This window comes from Schistocerca americana, chromosome 2, assembly GCF_021461395.2.
Source record: "Schistocerca americana isolate TAMUIC-IGC-003095 chromosome 2, iqSchAmer2.1, whole genome shotgun sequence".
NCBI lineage: Eukaryota > Metazoa > Arthropoda > Insecta > Orthoptera > Acrididae > Schistocerca > Schistocerca americana.
The window spans coordinates 303,448,426-303,468,835 of NC_060120.1; the positions used below are offsets into that span (position 1 = coordinate 303,448,426).

Below are 20,410 nucleotides of genomic sequence, written 5' to 3' on the forward strand. Positions count from 1 at the left end.
TGTCCTCAGCATTGCGGGACCCGGTGACAGACCGAGAGGAATGGGGGCACTGTAGCTGGAAATAATAAATCACTTGGGAAACGTGGATGAGTTTTAATATGGCGCATCCTGACAGTTTCCGTCCACGCCCAACATTCCTCTACATTTGGTGTCAGAATAGCGGGCATCCGTCTGTACAATATGACGTTTGAGCTCACTGCATGCATTACAGTCACAAAAGAAGGTGAGTATTGGACGTTTTCTTTGTTTGTGTTGTCAGAGTAAGTGTTAGTGTGTTTGGGGCAGTAAGATGCTGTTTTTCATGGCATTTGATTACTTTTGTATTGGTGTATGATGATACGGAGCTGCAGGAAGTCAGGTTATTCTCGTACTTAAATGCTTCGTTTCAGGACTAACTGGAAACTAAAGCAACACAATGGTAAACTAAAGCAACACAATGGTAGAGTCAGGGACGTGAAGTGTGTCGGAACCAGAAGCGGTACAGATATTGTTGGAAAAGTAGCACAATCGACAGCGGACAGTACGGAGTTGAGAAGTGAATTAGCATCTAGGAGTGCACGGGAAACCGCATCAGATCAGTCGTTTTTGCCTAGGGCGCCGCAGCAGGAGATTGATCTACCTGCCACGAGTTTGATTATTCCATTTTCTGGCAAGGCATATGAGGATGTGTGTTCATTTGTGGAGGACTTGGAAACTTAAGCTGTGATGAATGGTTGGTCTGATGTACAGTTCTACATCTACATCCATACTCCACAAGCCACCTGACGGTGTTGCTACACGTAGCCAAGATTAGATTATCGGGTGAAGCAAAAACATATGCAAGGTGTTCTCAGGCCTTAAGGAAGGCAGGACAGTTTAAGCAGTTGAAGGAGGGGCTTTTACAGAGGTGCAAGAAACAGTATAGCGCTCGGTACTTCAGGGAGAGGTTGAGTACAATGACGAAGAGGCAGGGGGAGATGGTAGAGAAATTTGCGGACAGGATAAGAGAAATTAACAAGTATACTTAAAGAGTTGGGTCAGAGTGATGAAGTGAATGGTTTTCTGTTGCAGGAGGCCGAGCAAAGGGCTTTTGATGTATTTTTAAGGTAGTTACTGGCGCATATGTTGCAGAAAGTGCGTGAAGGGACTCCGAAAGATTTGTATTAGGCCATTCATCTGGCAATCCAATGTGAGGAAATAGATGTGGCAATGGGGGTATGTGATAGACAAACAGTGTTCACAACGGGTATAAAATGTTATAAGTGTGGTCGTACGGGACATATGCAGTGGCAGTGTACCCAGTCACCAAGGAATAGAGGAAGGGGTGGAAATCAGCAGCATGGATGATGGAGAAGTGGAGTTAATAGAGGTGGACAATCGTTAAACGGCAGAGGGGGCCCAAGACCCACCTAAGGGGGCTCCTGTTTAATTTCAATGGTACAAATACGTAGACAGAAGTGGGATGTTCAGTGGTAGGATCCATAGGAATTAAAATGTTCAAGATTTTGTTGGACAAAGGGGTGCAAGTCTCAGGGGCTACTAGGAATATAATGGGACGAAGGAAGTTAAATCCACCATGTTATAGATTGCGTGGGGTGGGGAATAAGGAGGTCACGCCTTTGGAGTCGGTGACAGTTGACTTTCGTATAGAGAAAGTCCGATTTGATGCATGCATGGAGGTAGTACCATGGGTAAGCAAGGGCTACAACACGATCCTAGGAGTAGATTTGTTGCATCAAAATCATAGCAAAATTGACCTTGGACATCAAACTGTGGAATGTTATTTCCACGGGAAACTGTTGTGAATGCAGAGCTGTCGTGAGGGGCGTTCTATGTAATGAATAAACCAATTGAACCGTGTACATTAGCATTAAGGCTTAATTCACATGAGTATATGTCCGGTGGCACGGGGAAGTCACTTTGGGTACGGTATGTGTTATTGAACCATTTGAAGATAATGAATTTTTGGATCCATGAGGTTGTTTTGTGAAATGTAGTAATGTACGCATACAAGAGGGAAATGACGGGTGAGCAGTCCTGTGAACGTGGGTAATTTTAGCGGCGTAGATGCGGATTTGAGAAAAGGGAGTTCTAGTTTTAGTAGCGAATTTGGATATACCAGATGACGAAGACTGCTGTTCGATAGGTAGGCGTAGCGATCAACCCCTAACTGCTAATAGAACTGCATTGTGTAACAAAGTTAAGCATTTGAAAGGAGGAGAGAAAAAGACCATATAGTAGAATTGTGGGAATTTAAGGATTTGTTTTTTCCACAAGAGCCGTTACCAGCAACTCCATTAGTTCAACATAGGAAATGTTAGGTTAGGATATAGTCTGATAAATTTACACATCCTAACAAGGGTGTTAGGTGAATGTGTGTGTTGTAAAATATGTGGGGGGCCAGTTAGTTTGCATGAAGACAGTGAGGTATCAAATGGAACCAGGAAAGTTATCATGACTTGTGCCAGTTGTAAATATCCTCATTCATTTTGGAATTCTGGTAAGTGTGAAGATAATTATTTTGAAGTAAATGTTAGGTGGTTTTATGGATTGAGATCTATTGGCAAAGGACACAGTGCAGCAGAAGCAATGTGTGCTGTGGTGAATATGCATGACCATGTTGTAAAATGGACAAGTATGCAGGATTTATTGGAGCTGCTATGGCATCTGTTGAATGTGAGTCAATGAAGGGTGCTGGAAACGAAGCCGTTGAAGTAAAAGATAGTATGACTGACATACCAGCAGCTTTTGATGGCACATGGCAGAAGCGTGGCTACAGTTCTAAGAATTCTGTTGCTACAGTGACCAGTGTGGAGTGGGCTGCAAAGACGGGTTTTCGGTTTTCTGCTGATAAGTGTGTTTGTGTTCATTTTAATCGTTCTCGTCGTCATTTTACTTTGCCTGCCTTGCATATGGGGGATACTGTCCCACATTTTAGAGAGACACTCCAGTTTGACATGGCTGCCACACCTACGTGACTTGAAAGCCAGAACCCTGAAGGCACTGAACATCCTCAAGTGCCTCAGCCACAGGTCTTGGGGAGCGGACAGGGCGCGTCTCCTTCAGTTTTATTGAGCTTTTGTGCGTTCACGGCTGGACTATGGGTGCACAGTATATGGGTCAGCAAGGCCGTCTTATTTGCAGATGCTTGACGCTGTTCACAGTGCTGGGATTCGACTGGCCACGGGTGCTTATTGGACCAGTCCCATACCCAGCCTCTGTGCTGAGGCTGGCGAACCGCCACTTACCATCCGGCAGCAGCTCCTGCTGGTGCGCCCGGCTTGTCACTTTCTTGCAGCTCCCAGCACGCCTGCTCACCATCTTGTTGCCCATCCACCTCTGGACCGCCTTTTTTCCCGCCGCCCCCAGGCTACGTTGCCGTTTGGGATCCGTTTGCAACGTGTGCTAGAGTCGCTTGGTGTGAAGTCTGTACAACCCCAAATCCAGGATTTTAACCACCTGCCACCCTGGTTACTGAAGAGGCCCGGAGTGATTTTAGATTTATTGCAGTACAAGAGAGATTGCACTCCTGCCACCGTTTTTAATGCAGCATTTTCTGCCATTTTATCTGAGCACCACGACTATGTAGCTGTTTTTACGGATGGGTCGAAACAAGGGGATTCCGTTGGTTGCTCAGTTGTTTTTCCTGATCGTGTCCTCAAGGTCCGACTGCCTCAGACTTTTACTGTCTTTGATGCAGAATTGTCTGCGATCTTGCGGGCACTGGAGCAGATGAGACATTCTTTCTCTCCTAAATTTCTTGTCTGTTCCGATTCACTCAGTGCCCTTCACTCATTGCACCATTTGTATCCGGCAGATAAAATAGTCCAGACCATCCAGGATGCCCTCCTCCGACTACAGCGACTGGGGAAGGTTGTAGCTTTCTGCTGGGTTCTGTGGTATGTCGGCATTGCTGGGAATGAAAGGGCAGATCTCGCAGCCAAGGAGGCGTGTCTCGCCCCACAAGTCTCTCAGTGTGCTATCCCCCTGCACGCACTCACCTCGCTGTTGAGCTCCCGAGTCATGCGTTGGTGGGAGGATGAGTGGCTGGAAGTGACTGACAATACGCTCTGTATAGTCAAGCCCACAACGCGTGTGTGGTGTACTTCCTTTCAGCCCCATCGACGGGACGAGATTCTCCTCACTCGGCTTCGAATAGGCCACAGCCCTATGACGCATGGCTTCCTGTTCCGGCGGGAGGACCCTCCAATTTGTGGTGCTTGTGGCGTTCAGGTCACTGTGCGCCATGTTTTATTGGATTGTGTTTTATTTTCTGACCAGTGGGTCGCAGCTGACTTGCCAGCGGACCTGCCATCTCTTTTAGGCAACACTTGGACGAATGTGGTTAAAGTTTTAAAGTTCTGTGCCATGTCAAATGTTTTTACAAAGATTTTAGGGAGAGGATTTTAATTTGCTCACTGTGTGACAAGCTCGCCCATATTTTATGTGAGTGGCCAGCCAATGACGATTTCCTGTGGCATTCTTGTTGCTATGTTTTGCCTTTCCTTAGGTTTTACTTTCTTATGTAGCGTTATCCTTCTTTTCCTGCTTTCTTTGAGTGTGTGCTTCAGTTTTATTAGGTCTGCCCACATTCGTTCCTTTTAATGTGTGTCAGGGCGCTGATGACCTCGATGTTGAGCGTCCATAAGCCCCAACACACACACACACACACACACACACACACACACACACCAGTGTGGATACTGGAAGGGTAATAATTTCCAGATTTTAACCAAACATTGTTATAAGTGTAAATCATTGAATAAAGGGAGGGCATATCTGTGACAGAAATAATGAAGGAACAAGTGGTGGTATGGAGGCCTCTGCAGCTGTTGAATTTTTTAGTCGATCTGTGAACAAAGGGGGTGTGTGTGTTACACTAAGTTCTTAGGTAATGGAGACTCAACTAACATTGTAGTAGCCACTCAGCCTTATGGTGAGAAGATTATCACAAAACTGGATTGTGTTGGTCATGTCCAGAAAAGGATGGGCACCAGGTTGAGGAAGTTGAAACAAAGTTTGAGAGACAAGAAACTTCCTGATGGTAAAACCATAAGAGGCAGGCTGACAGACAAAATGATTGATCAAGTACAGCAGTATTATGGAATGGACATTAGAAATACTACTGAGGATTTATTGAAAATGAAGTAGACAGTATGGGCTACCTTCTTCCACAGACTGTCAACTGATGAAAATCCAGTACACCACCTTTGCACTCCTGGACCTGATTCATGGTGCAATTACCGCTATGTCCAGTACTTACAGTTCATACAGCCATAAACATTCCATCCCAGCAGTTATAGATATTATAAAACCTATTTACAGAGACTTGGCAAATCCTGAAGTACTGAAGAAGTGTCTGCATGGTCAGACTAAAAATCCCAATGAGTCGTTCAATAATTGTATATGGATTTGCTTACCAAAAAATGTTTTTGTTGGAATGAAGACATTAAAGGGGGACATTGGTAGGGTGAAAGTGCTGCAGCATATGGGAATTAATCCTGGAGCAAACTGCATCAGAGAACTTGAACAGATGGTCAGGGTTTGCATTGATAAAGCAGGGCATGCAGCACAGTTGTCCAAAAAGAAGAAAAAACATGGAAAAAGATCAAGAGGTTGATATGCAGTATGGTGCAGGGAGCTTCTGAGTGACTAAAAATTAAAACAAAATAGGCATATATTAAGAGAGTTAAAGTCTTTTGAAACTTTAGAAGTCGTTCTTGAAAATTTACGTTTTCTGTTGCATTTTCCCCTAAATCTCAGAAACCACTTCGTGTATTCAAATTTTTAGGGAGTAATAACGTACATATCCTGAGAGAACATAATGTTATGTATAATTAAAATTGTGTGTACTTTTTTGTATGTTATCCTAAATAATTTTAACTATTTAATTAAAAAGTTGTATTTCTGAAGTAGTGTCTGAAATGCAATTATTGTACTCCAGTAGACTCAGAACACACAGTTTAATGTCATGTGAAAGTTTCATGTCAATGGGTAAAATGGTTCCTGAAATACAGGGAAGCCAAGTCGTTAAATTTCACATAACCGGGATAGGGCGGTCCATCTCCCCTTAAGAGAAACTTAACAAGGGGGTGTTGCAAAAGAATGTATTAATTTTTTTTATTTTGCCTCAAGGTAAGTATTTTTAGTTGATATTACATATTGTAGACATCAAAGTAAATGATAATGTTAGAAAGCAGTTACATTTACATTTTAACTTGGGCAAATCCTGACATGTTGATTTTGGACTTCTCAAAGGAAAAAGCCATGCTACTTACACACTTCCCAAACTTGTTTAATAAGATTTCCTTTTGGTCACAATTTTTTTCTCCATCAGACTATTCATATTCATGTAATAATGTCACAGAAGTGATTCCTGGCATGAAGAGGCCCTGTTAAGTTTCATTTCCATATTTCAGCAGCTCTAAAGTTATGTATTTTGAGAGTTGTGTTAATTTCACGTATTGATGAAATTGATGATGAGCATTTTTAAATACACAAACTTTTATTTACAAGTAATGCTATACCACAGTTTCACAAAAAACATAATGGCACTTTATAAGGCAGTGTTCTTAACTCTAGACAGTGTCAGGGAGCCTCCACACAGTTGTTGCTTCACTGAAACATTCATTTGACAATGACAGTGGAAGAAAGTAAGTGTGTGAAGGCATAGGAAGCAATGCTAAATAATAGAAAGTGCAGCTTGAGTTATATCATTGTTTGCCTGCAGAAGAGGAGTGTAGGGTTTTTAAAAAGTCATTATTTGAAACCAAGAGGTGCATGTGGCCACATTTTATCCTTTCTCCTTTGTCGTTCAGCTGATCTTCGGAACTCATGGATAATCTCAATATTGAATGTATGTTAAAAAACAGCGTACAAAAAAGGAAATGTAACAACAAATCCAAAATTTCAAAACATGGTTTTTAATCTTTTTGTGCTGCCAAATTGTCATTAATTTTCCATTCAGTTAACTTTATACTGATTGTTTTGTTGCTCTGTTTATAAGCAGACCCTAAAATTGAGTTTGAAGAAAAAGTATCCTTGCTGTACCAAGTAACAGATGGAACCATCAAGAAACAATTTCAAACAATACCATCAGCCCTTTATCTCATCCTTCATATCAACTACTTTTCAGTATTGACAGTTTCTGTGACCATTCATGCTGCCCTTCTTTGTATATGTTCAATATCTCCTGTTGGACCTATTTGGTATGGATCTGACACACTTGAGCATTATTTTAGGCAGGGATGAACAAGTGATTTGTAAGCAATCTCTCTTATGGATCGACAGAATTTTCACATTATCGTCATTGAACTGAAGTTTTAGCACCTGCCTGACCAACAACCATACCTTTCTGGTCATTCCACTTTATATCTGTACAAATCTGTTACTCACGTATCTATAAGAGTTGACTGATTCCAATTTGCTGTTGTAGTTGTAGGGTACCAAGTTTTTTTCATTCAGTGAAGTGCAGAATTTTAAATTTCTGAACACTGAAAGCCAGTTGCCAGTCTTTGCACTACTTAGAAATGCCTGCAAGATGTATGTAAATGTACGTGCTGCTTGTATCACCCAGTATTTCATTATAGATAATGTGACCATATTTTCTGAAGCAGAAAACAAACACTTCTCAACTGATCTTATTTTAAAATTAGTGTTAACCTTAAGTAATGAAATTAATGCAATTAGAAAAAATATAACCTTATTAATGTATTTATCATTAATAAACAAAATGATTATTAGAGTGAGTACTTAACATATTCATTAGGACAAAGGCAACATTATTACAGTATACGAAATAATATTGTGTATTACATTACTATAAATATAATATGACAATTGTTATGGCATTTATATCACTTATAAAAAAATGTTCTTTATTGGACATACTTTTCTGAAGAATAAATTTTCTTCGGAAGTTTCTCATTCTGCCCAGAGTTATTGAAAAATTCAAGGCAACTGTATTTAAAATTGGTTGTGGTAAGTGACAATGCTTTCTATTGAATTTTTTTATGTTCATATTTTGCTCATGCTTGCAAAAACACACACACTAGGGGTGCATTAGTAAGCTGGCAGTGATAATCCAAATTCTACTACCTTAGAAAAGCTGCTGAATAACTTTTGAGAAGAGAGATACTGAAACATTCCCTCATTATTCCACTGACCAACCTTGTATGCAGTAGCAATTTGCTTAACACAAACAACTTCGCTGAAAATGGTACTATCATTGATATTTGTTGATTCAGCAGATGCATTTCTAATCCTTGGCATACATATTTCAACGTAAGCTCATTTTAGAACATTGTTACGCAAGATCAATAAAAATGTGAGATAAAATTGTTCTCCTTTTTCTCTGTTCAGCTTGGAAAGAGCCATAGCTACTTCTACATTTCTTTTATGCTCACCTTCTACCTGGAGAACTGGCTGGTGAGAAGTTGTGGCTTGGTTATGGAAAAAAAAAATGGGTTTTCAAAAAAGGATACCTGTATTATCATTACTGTACATTTTTCTCTAAGAAAATAGGACTTCAGTCCTTCTAAAAGTGCAAGAACTCTTCAGTCATCTATTGTTCGCATCATGTAAGAAGGCGGTCCAATTTTCAGCCATTCTGCGCATCCCCGTCCACTAGCCACTGGCGGCCAATGATATTCATTCTCTTTCCAAGCGGCTCGCAGATAGTTACAGCTAGAGAGCAAGAATGTCACTCCTACATGCTGCACTGTTGCCGCACTTCGCGACAGTTTAATGATTCAGTCAACTACTAATATTTTTGTTTCAATTTTTTTTCTTGCAGCAGTATAGCTGTGTGAATGTGTATCTTGTAAATGTTTAAGTACGATGAAAAACAAAAAAAATGACAGGTGATGGTGAAGTGCTTCACAAGTAAGCAAAGTGGATTATTTACTGCCATCATAACTTTTTCAAATGTGAATTTAAAAGCAGGTCTACTACTGTTGACATTGAAAAAACACAAGGACAGACTCCAGAACCATGCAAGAGAACTTTAGAGTGAAGTCAGAGCTGTAGGAACTGTAGAAAGAGTTGGTTTCATGTCACCTGCTAAGCATCGAAATCGCAAGGAACCTGTAACACAAAGTGCTTCATGTGATTGATGAATGCCCAACATAACAAAAATGTGTTACAGTTGTGCAGGCCTCAATGTTGACCGCTTGGTCGAGGTAAAGGGTTTTAAAGACATTGGTTCCAGATATGTTGAGAAGAGGGTTTTTAGTTCAAAGAAGTGACCTAGGTACAGCATGAACAATATCCCATATAAAGATCCATGATACAAGAGGAGGAGATAGGTCAACAGTGTATTACCTTGATGAAACATGGGTCAATTAGAATCCGTCCAAGATAATCTGCTGGAAAATGAGTGATGGTACTGGCAGTTTTAAAGGGATAGGTTCTCAGATAATTATTCTGCATGCTGACTCTTCATCTAGTTTTATTTCTGAGAGTAAACTTGTATTTAAGTGCAAGAAAAACAGCAGTGATTACCGTTCGGCAATGAATGCTGTCAGTTTCGTGACGTGATTTTCACAATTCTTGCCATATCTTGCTTCTGAGTCTGTCAATGCCAGTTATAATTTACTTGTTATAGAGAAACCATCAATTACAAACACCAGAAAAGCAGATATTTTTCCCCAGCTTAAAAAAAAAAAAAAAAAATTGAGCACCCTATGAACCAGACTTGTGCCAATCTCCTGCAGCTCGTTAATTTATACTGTACAAGTCAGATGACAGAATGTACAAACTTGACTTCCTTGTATGTGAACGGGATCACACAGTTTTGCATTTACCCACATGTCACTGTCATTGTAGCCCCATGGAATTAATTTGGGCTAAGGGTTTTAAGTCTACGTGGGAAGAAAAAAAAAAAAAAAACAAAAAAAAACCACAACATTAAAGATAACATACAGTGAATCGCTTGTGCGTGAGGCAATAGACAGTGACGCAACAGACAAAGTCCCACCTGTAGCATGGGCACTGTGTGTGGCAAGCTGAGAAGCTTCAGAAAGAATACTTTGACAGGGAAGTGATGATGGGTATAAGCCTTGAACCTCTGTCATCATAAATTTAAAATCAGATTTTTCGGAAACAGACTCAAATAGAAGTGACGATGGTATTATGATGTAGACTTTGGAACAAAGTAATAATATTTCTTAATTTTAAAGACTCGCGGTTTAAAAAAATGTTTGTCAGCATATCAGTTCCATACATAATAATGAGAACTTCCTAACCATTTTGATTATGACTTTGTATCCTTTTAATTATGCAGACTATAATGTTAAACACATTGTCCAGGGAGTAGTTGAGCTTCTGCCACCATGTTGCAAACCTCTGTCATTTTCAAGGCACAAACTGGATAAGGCCCTAAAATGACAGTAACTGTTACTTGTCGCAATAATGTTTGTTTATGATGTTATCAATCAGATTCCCTGGAGTTATTTGCAGATGATGGTTGTTCGCTTGTTCAATGGATTATATTGCGGTCTCTCACTGTAATATTGAACGTGTTAGTTTACACTAGTAACGCCCGTTAACAGCAAAAAATATGACAATTTACTGACCATTTTTACGGTAGTCTTTCCTACCAGTAATTCTTTTTTTACACGCAGTGATTACGCTTAACTATCGTCAAACACATACACATGCATGCACACACCTTACACATTTTTAAAAATTCTATTGAGCAGAAGTAGTTGTTAAGCAGATATGATTTTGGTTTGTGCTTGAAGTTCATTTTGTTGTGTATTAAATGTTTACTTATAGTGCAGTTCAAATTGCAATAAATGGTAATTATTGCAAGCATTTTCAATGTCGCTTTCAGAAGAATTGTACTTCACATCTTCACAAAGCATGTCAGCTGTTCCCACCTCCAGACATCACACAGAGTAAATCTGTGGAGCTGTGGCCGTGAATTAACATTTCTCTCATGACGATTGATCAAAATTGGCTTTAATATGTATTATTTCCCTCATAGATTTGAACATATAAAACAATGTGCCGTAGGCAAATTAGCCTGACTGTTATCTACAAAAATGTTGTTCGGCAATGTGGACTAAGTTTGCCCGCACTCTGCTGCCGCGCATGCGCAGTTCTCATCATCCCCCCCCCCCCCTATCCACTTCCTTTTCGCTCCGACTATGTGCGGAAGTGCTGCCGTCCTAGGTGACGTGGGCTTTAGTGTTACTGTAACCTAATAACTTTCTGTATTCAGTCTCAGCAAATCTGCAGAACTCCTTCAGTGATTCTGTACGAGGGGTGGTCAGGATTTAAGCCCGGGCCTGAGTGCCAAAGCACTCAGTTTCACTTTACATTTCCCTCACCACCAAGCCGCGCTGTCTGAGCGCAAGGGGGGGGGGGGGGGGCGAACAATGTAGATCACAAACAAAACAAGTTTTCAATATTAATTAATTATTTTTTTGCATGCTGAAGATGTATAATTTTTATCTGGTACAGGCGCAGACACTTTCAGAGGTTTGCACTCAAGTTGCCATCTAATGATGACTTATTTAGCTCCATAATCAAAAAATGGCCTTTAACACAAATGTTGATTGAAATATTGTAGCAGTTTTGCAACCTCATTATGGTGACTTGTAAAATGTAGACGTCCAGGATAGTTACATCTGCACATGCAAAGGGTACTTTCAATTGAAACAGCAAATGGTCTTGAAAACAGATGTAAGATTGTCATTGTCACCAAACCCTTTATAAAACTGTTGTAATTCTTTCAAAGCCACAATGAATTCATCAAACCTTGCACTTTCTTTAATGCCAGTGAGCTTAGGAAACTGGATTGCCTTTGCTTGTACAAAGCGATTTTCTTTTTAAATGCATCCCCATCAAATCAGGAGGAAGTTACCGTGCAGTGTCTTAGTGTGGGCAAGTCTACTTAAAATATGAAGACTGCTATCCACTACAGATGTTCTAATTTTTGTTCTTGCACTCTGATCTCCCGATTGTTGTATTTATGAAGAAAAACAAAGTTAAAAAATCGTTCCAGGTGTGCCTCCTTGACTCAATAAAACGGTCCTTTGGAAAGTAATACCCCACTTTTTTTCTCAGAACATATTTATTGTTAAGAGTCAGAATTTGGTGACAATATACATCAACATCTCTTGTCCATGTACTATTTTTCTACAGAGTCTTCATCACGTTGTATGGCTATACACCAATGCTGTGGAAGAGCACATATTCCCTGCTGGTATAAGCTCTTGTCCTGTAGGCGTAGCCATGTTTTCATTGCATGACTGACACTCTTTGTCATCTTCAAAGTGTGTTCCTCATAGATAATCTTTAAGTGGCCCAAAGAGATGGAAGACCGAGGGTGCCAGGTCTGGAATGTGGGGTGGATGAGGCAGTGATGTCCAACCCAATTTGGCGATGTGTTCCCAGGTTCTCAGAATTGTGTGTGGGCATGCATTATCTTGTTGGAGCAAGATTTCCTGCTGGATTCTTGTTCAGTTGAACACGGCGGAAACGGTTCGTGAGAGTCTTCATGTAGGCCTCGGAATTGATGGTTGACCCTTTTGACATAACAGCCATGAGAATGATGCAATCACAATCCCAGAAGACTGTCACCATGACTTTTCTGGCAGCGGGGAGGTTGTCTTGAATTTCTTCTTTTGTGGTGAATGAGGATGATGCCACTCCATGGACTGCCTTTTTGTTTCCGGCGCAAAGCGGTGTACCAACTTCGGTACCCCGTAACGATCCGTGACAGAAAGGCCCCTCCATCTGTCTCAAAACACTCAAACAATTCAGATGAAATGGCCTTTCTTTGAATCTTACGGTCCGCTGTGAGCATCACTTTGAAAATCCAAGAGTCTCAATCATTGCAGATGCACTTCCAATGCTGACCGAAAATTGTAGACTCAATTGTGGAGTTATGATGTGCCAGTTGGCATCGGCGCAATTCAGTATGTCTGGAGCAGTGGTTGTGCCAGGACGTCTCGAGCGTGGCTGATCACGGACCTCTATTTCTGCATATCCTGAGGTTGTAACTTTCTTTATCCATTGCCCAATTGTAGTCCTATCAATTGCAGCATTGCCACACACTGCACACAAAAATTCAATAACAGCACACTGCTTGTAATGCGAGTCTTATGTACACACTTCATTTCCATTGAAAACTGTTGCAAATGAAAGTAGAATAATGGGAGTGGCTTCAGAAATGTTTAATATTCATACCACCAGTTTCTTGAAGTGCTCCATGCCTGCAAATTTAGCACAAAGTGCTTCTATAATTTCTTTCTTTTTAATTGTCATTGAAAGGTTTAAATTCCTTACCCATGGTACTATCTCACTTCATAGCAAATAAGCAGTACCCGTTCAATTCTCATCCTTCTCTTCTGTTACTCGCATTTATTTTGAAGGATTGTGATTGATTGCTAGACTGCATTTTTGTGCAAACAGCCACTAGACCTGTGAACGTCATTCATACTATGAACAAATAGCAAAGTGTAAACAGTGCTGACACCACGATTCTGCCAAAGTCTGAGAGTTGTGCCGACTGCAAAATGCTGCACCGCAATACTAAACGAAATGTCATGCTGTTCTGGGTATTTCCTATTAAAGCCAAGTTGCAGGCTCGACCTTGGCCTTCACATGGTACACAACGTGGCCAGCCCTGTTCTATGGGGTGTTTGTGTGAAAATGGCGGTAAATTTTGTCAATAACCATTTGTACATCAATAGGTATACAATCTGCAGCAGTCTTCATTGTGTTGTGCGCTATATCTGCTGCGCATTAAACCCCAAACATTTTACAAATTGTATACCGTTTTAAGTTTGTGAAAAATATTTCTTGTTCTGTTACGTGCTGCTCCAACGAAGAACTATTGGTATTATTACCACAGAGCATGATTAGTTTGCTATTTAGGTGGTGTTTTTTTTTTTTTTTAGGCGCATCAGTCAGGTAGTTGGTAACAGTATCTGCTGTTTCGCCGGAACGTCCATCAGGATCAAAAATTCTGTCGTGGACACCATGTAGTGATAAAAAGTACCTAATCATAACAGGAAAAAAAATCTCTCTCCCCATGATTGGAAGCATTTAACACTATCAGATAACTGACTTCTTGTCACTCTTTTTGTAACATTTCACAAGGAGGGTAGATATGTTCTAAACAATGGCTTCAGTCTTTGTGTGACTCAGAGAATTTCTGTTCAAAGCAGTGTCATTTGAGCAAAAACTATCATTTTCTTTAGCCATATGGTGAGCACAGGCTCCTTCAATCTCATCCAACTGCAATTCAGTCTGTTGCTGAATTTGGCTAGAAAAATGAAATTATGCTTTTGGATGACGCAACAGCAATTTCTGGTTTTTTTTTTTATGTTTACTTGAATTTGGATGTTGCTCCATGACGTGTGCATAACTTAGTGTTACAAATGGTGCAATGAGCATCAGAATCTGACTGCATTATAAATTATAAGTAAAAAAGGTGTATTTGTTGATTTTTTTTTATGCATAATTATTGCAAGTTAATTCAAAGGTCTCTTATGAATTGCAAGTCCTATATCACATGCTAAGAAATTTACTTTTCTTGCAATGCAGCAGTGAGCATATACTGCCATTTTGTCATCTTTAATCTGTCATGGAACTGCTGAAACAATGCACATCACACTCCAACTGTTACTGAGAGATCAGAATTGAATTGCCAAAGTGAAGCACAGGAAACAAAACGTTGTCAGCATTGTGGTCATTTATATTTGTTTTTCATAACTAATTTTGTCCATCGACACAACTTTCATTCTTAGTAATTATGGACATAAAGGTTCAAATATGACGCGTGACAAAGTAATGAGACGCGCGTGTGTGTGTGTGTGTGTGTGTGTGTGTGTGTGTGTGTGTGGGGGGGGGGGGGGGGGGGGGGGGGAATTGTTGCTTACCGTTTTAGTCAAGTTTAGTGTTGTCTCCTTCAAAGTAGCTCCCTTCTGATTGCACACACTTTTTTCAGCACTTCTGACATTGATGGTAACATTTCTGGAACTCATCTTCTGTGATATCATCCAACACCCTTGTCACAGGTTTTTGGAAATCTTGGGTTGTTTGAAAATGGTGTCCCTTGACTGCTGTTTTGACTCTTGGAAATAGAAAAAAGTTGCATGGAGCGATATCTGGTGAATGAGGTGGCTGTGGTAATACTGAAATTTGTTTTGAGGTTAAAAATTGTTTCACTGACAGAGCAGTATGGGATGGTGCATTATCGTGATGCAGAATGCAATAATCAGCAATGTTGACATGGACATGAACTCTTTTACGAAGTCTTTCTAAAATCTCTTTGTAGTAATATTGCTTAACTGTTTGTCCAGGAAGCACTCACTCTTTATGAACAATTCTGTTGGAATCGAAGAAGCACATAAGTATGCATTTCACTTTTGACTTTGACATGCGAGTTTTTTTGGTTGGGTGATCCCTTTGACCTCATGACAAAGCCCTCTGAAGCTTACTGTAAGTAGTCGCATTTTCACCCAATTTAACGCAAAAAGAAATGGCATACCATTGCACAATATTATGTGGTTCCATTTCCGTGACAAGGCACACAAACACGTTACCTTATTAACAGCACAACTCACGACTGAGCAGTTGCATCGATGTGCCGCTTGGACTAGCAGCAGCTTATAGACCAAGGTCAAAGATATTATGCCTAGGCAAGCCTGCAGGGTTGCCACATCCTGCAAAGAAAATAAGTCTCATTGCTTTATTGTCGCACCTCGTATTATGTAGTATAACAAAGAGAATAAAAAATAAATGCCATTTTTTAACAAAATGGGACAAAGTGGCATACTGGCAAAATCTTTCAGGACACCAGGAATGAATGTTGAAAAACAGTACTGGCCTTTCCAAAAAAGGGCATCTGGTCATTTTATCATAGGTGATTGCATCTTATGAGATTACATTAATGTTGTCTGCAACATCATTAATACATGAGAGGCTGCTGAAAAGTAATGCCTATGAATTATGTGATAACCATTAAAGCTTTCTAAATAAAACAAACAATAATAACATTCTACACCAACAGTGTAAGAGAAGACAGATTACTACCTACTGTTAAGAAGACACGTCAAGTTACACACACACACACACACACACACACACACACACACACACACACACAAGCATACCTCATGCACACACCACTGCCAACTCCAACATCTCGGGCCAGAATGAAACATCTCATGGGATGCAAGCAGCAATCTGGAGGGGGGTGGGGAAGGGGAAGGGATAGTAGTGTACAGGTGGGGAGAGAAACAAACCCTGTCTTGTCGAGTGTGCAGGGACTAGACTGCCAACAGGCACAGTGTCAGAATTTTGTTTGGCAGGAAGGTGGAGAAAAAAGGAGCAAAGAAGGAGACGAGTGGGGAAAGATGAGCAGATGATTTGGCAGAGAGCGGGTGGGACACGAGAATGGGGAGGAAATGATAGGACAGAGGGGATGCAGGGTGTGGGGACAGTATGTTACCACAGGTTGAGGCTAGGATAATTACGGGAGCAGAGAATGTGTAGTAAGGATAACTCCTATGCACGTGTGTGTGTGTGTGTGTGTGTGTGTGTGTGTGTGTGTACTTCCTTCCAACTATTTGACACAGTTTCTTGTTGGAGGGATGTTTGTTATGTATTTATTAAAATGGAAGCTAGCTGAACCACAAATTCCATACAGGACGCGACAGAGACCCATAGGTCACTGGAGCCAAGTTTAATTTTAGCTGTTTCTCAACGCCACTGGCAATTAATGTCCATTTCACCCATGTTTGCTGTGGTGTGAACTGTGAATTAGGGCATTACTTCTCCATTTTCCTTAGTAAAGAAATTGGCAGTAAGATTTGGATACAGTAGTCATTCAAGGCTTCGCACGTTACTCTCTTAACAGCTAAATTTGTTTTATTCAGCATATATCTAGTTATAGCCCTATCCTGTATTTTACACCTACTGTGCAGAAGTCACTATTTCTCTAGAACTTTCTTCATGGTGACTATACCATGGGTAATTCCTTTCACGATAATTGTGTTCTATATACGTAGCTATTCATGCATCATCCTTTAAAATTGAGTCAGAGTTCTACTACAATCTCCTGTCTAGAGGTAAATGTTGGTAAAATTGTTCTTGGCTATATGACATGACTGTTTCCTGATCGAATTTATGATATATGTAATTCATCCCACTTGATTTAGCTGCTTTTTGTACTGTAGTTGTCACTGTTGACAACTACCTCACAGTCACTATAATCCTTCAGTATGGATATCCTGGAAGAGGGCAGTCCTACTTGTTGCCATTATGTCTAATATATTTCCAACATGAGTGGGTTTCTGAACTAAATGTTGTTAGTTTTCAGAGAAGGCATTTAGTTACTTATTGCAGGATATCGTGTCATGTCCACCACATTAATACTCTTTAATTTCCCATACCAATTACTGGGCAGATTGTTGACAGTTTAACTCATAACAACAAACTGCAGTTTTGTCTGAAGTTTTTGGTTATGTCTGTTTTGTTAAAGATCCAATCAAGTTTACGCTCACCTTTGATATTGGCTCTTGTTTGCAGCTTCAATTTCTATCTTGTTTGACGTAAGTTTCGTGTCTGCTGCACCACCTACATTTCCCATTAGCCTGTCCATTCTATATGAATTTAGATTTACCCCAAAATTCTTACTACAGTCAATTTTATACTTTAGCCAGCTTCTGTAACTATTATCATATGAGCTCCACAGCTTAAAAGGCTGCTTTAAATCCAGGTACTTGACTGTGAAAATGTAATCTTTCACTGGAATCTTGATATATTTGAACTGATAATAGTTAAGAGAGCCCTACCCTTATGTGCTTTCTTCCTCAGGACAGCAGGTTTCTCAACAAATTAAGTGCTTTCTGCAGAGACAGCAGTATCCATTGTAGAGGACAAGACTTGAGAGGTGCCTTTTGTATCTCCACTGCATTCCTCTCAGCAACTCATCCAACACGCACATTCACAAAAATTTCCAATTGCTGGAGAGCAGTCAGAGCAATTTCCAGCTGCTTTTGAACAGCATCCACAGTGAGGCTGCATTATTGCTGCTGCAATGTGCATCAGAACACTAAACAATCAACTTTAAATCACACTCAGTAGTATTTGTTTAAGTTTTGGATTTGTTTTGCTACAAGTATTGCATGTTTCTTGTAAAATTTGAAGCTTCATCACCCAAGAAATTGGTTGGGTGAAATAATGAATGAAAAACCTGGATAAAATTTACACGTATCTTTCTCAAACTTTTTTTCCTTCTTCAAGGCAATGCTCACTCACAAACTCGTATAACAATGCTGAGAAAAGTGTAAATGTACAATAAATACTGATAAAAATTACTACTATAGAACGGTATATGGTAAGACTGTTATAATGTGCACAAAACAAAATATGGCAACACAGAGGTTGAATTTGTAATTGTGATCATAATACCTCAAACGCTGACTCAAAGAATTGGGTCAGTGAGGTGAAAAAGTGGGAATATTATTTCAACAGAAGGTCAAATTTACTATGGAATGCATTATGCACAACACTCATTAACATCTGAAAAATTTCAAAAGTACAACTTCTTCATATAAATAGACAGTGTAATTTGGGGACGACTGGTTATGAGTGAGGATACTATTGTTCCTACAAAACACACATTAAGTTGACAAGTAGTAGAAATTTGAATGTGATCTGGCACACATGGTCACACAGGAAGTAAACTTATATATGTAAATAAATGTCTGAAATGCATGGATGGTTTATTATTATTATTTTAACTCTGCTTATGTTGTGAAATCTATGGTAACCCTTCCACAAGAACTCTTTAAACTTAGAGGACTCTGAATTGCAGCATGTAACTATGGCAGTGCATGAGAAACAATGTGCTGTAATCAAGTTCGATTTTAAGAGTTTGTGCCACACATGGAGTACCCTCTCCTTCAGAATGACAATGCCAGACAGCACCCAAGTACTGCAGTAATCAGACATCTTGAGTTCACTTTAATGGATCATCCTCTTTAAAGTCCCAATTTGGCCCCCATCCGATTTTCATCTCTTTCAAAACAGAAAGAACACCTTCAGTTGTGGCTCTGTCAAAAAAAGGTCAAACATTCTACAGTGACAGTTGAACAAGCCGGTCTCTTATTGGGAGAAATTGTGTTCGACGTCAGGGTGACTATTGTTGAAAATTAAATATGTAGACATGAATATATATGTAGAATGTTAATGAAGTTTGTTTTGTTTAAAAAGCCGCAAGTTTTTTCAAATAAAAAATTCAGAGGCTTCACTTTTCAGCACACCCTTGTACACTAACTTGTTGAAGATGAACACTGCATCAGTTTATAAAGTGAAAATAATCTTTGAGCACCAACAAAGCCGACCTTTCTCTCGGGGTGGCTGACTGTGTTAATTCTTTTCCTAGAGTTGGTACTTTAACCACAATTGCAGTTCATATTTTTATTATTTGCCCTGTACTTTTGAGCTTGTTTCTAATATATTTCTTAATGTCATTCTATATTTTGTCTTTAGTGTATTTTTAATACATTTGCTGTTTTTAAGTAAATAAAATGCTTTTCCTCTGAGATCACATTTGTTAGAGAGGCTATAACTAAAATGTAGTTCTCATATGTTGTTTAAGAACTGTTGTATAGATCACCTTTTATTGAAGTTTCTCAGTTTTAGACATTTATTCTTGACTTTCTTTTGTTGTTTTAGAAAGTAAAAATCCTTGAATTTGATCGAGCAAATTTTCACATTAAAGCTCGAGGATATGGTGAAGAATTCCAACTAGGGAAGCATCCACAGGGCACAGAAGTGAAAGCAATAACCTATTCAAACATGCAGGTTCATGATAATGAAGGACAGCATGAAGTGTTTGTAATTATTGATATTTAAAAAAAAATTGCATCAAAGTGTACAAAACTTAGACTTAAGCACATAGCTCATTTTATGAGCCATTCTTATGTACAGAATAGTGATGTTACAGTGGTTTGTGTCACCTGCTCTTGTTTTGTACCACATACTATTTCAATATTATCGTTTCTTCATACATGTGTCAGTTACACTTGCTTGTAGACATGCCCTGTGAATAAAAGCCTTTATGTAAATATGTGCCACATTCCACATGATCCTGACAGTCTGGAAAGCTGTTAACAATTCTTTAAATTTCACATTGTGAACGTGTGAAAACAAGGTAATATTTGCCATGGTGACAATCATTTGTCAGATTCCTATCATCACACACTTTTTTCCAGCATAATTAAATGACCTAACAAGTCTTTTATTCCTACTTTAGAAATTTTCTGTATTATCTATTTTTATATTGTCATGCAAAGACATGGAGTTGTCACACAGTTATCCATGTATACATTTTTAATGTCCTCTGTTTCAAAGCTGAACAAAACATCAACCATGATTTCAGAGCTATGGATGATTCTTTAAGAGT

General features: G+C 39.5%; 1 protein-coding gene across 1 annotated transcript in view; it reads left to right on the forward strand.

The window, feature by feature from the left end:
- The window catches only part of LOC124596552 (protein archease-like), a 116,071-nt gene extending 95,999 nt beyond the window's left edge, over nt 1-20,072 (forward strand). The window contains exon 4 of the mRNA XM_047135736.1: nt 19,681-20,072. Coding sequence (XP_046991692.1) covers nt 19,681-19,860 — 180 coding nt within the window. The 3' untranslated portion in view covers nt 19,861-20,072. The remainder of the gene's footprint in view (nt 1-19,680) is intronic.
- The last annotated feature ends 338 nt before the right edge of the window (nt 20,073-20,410 follow it).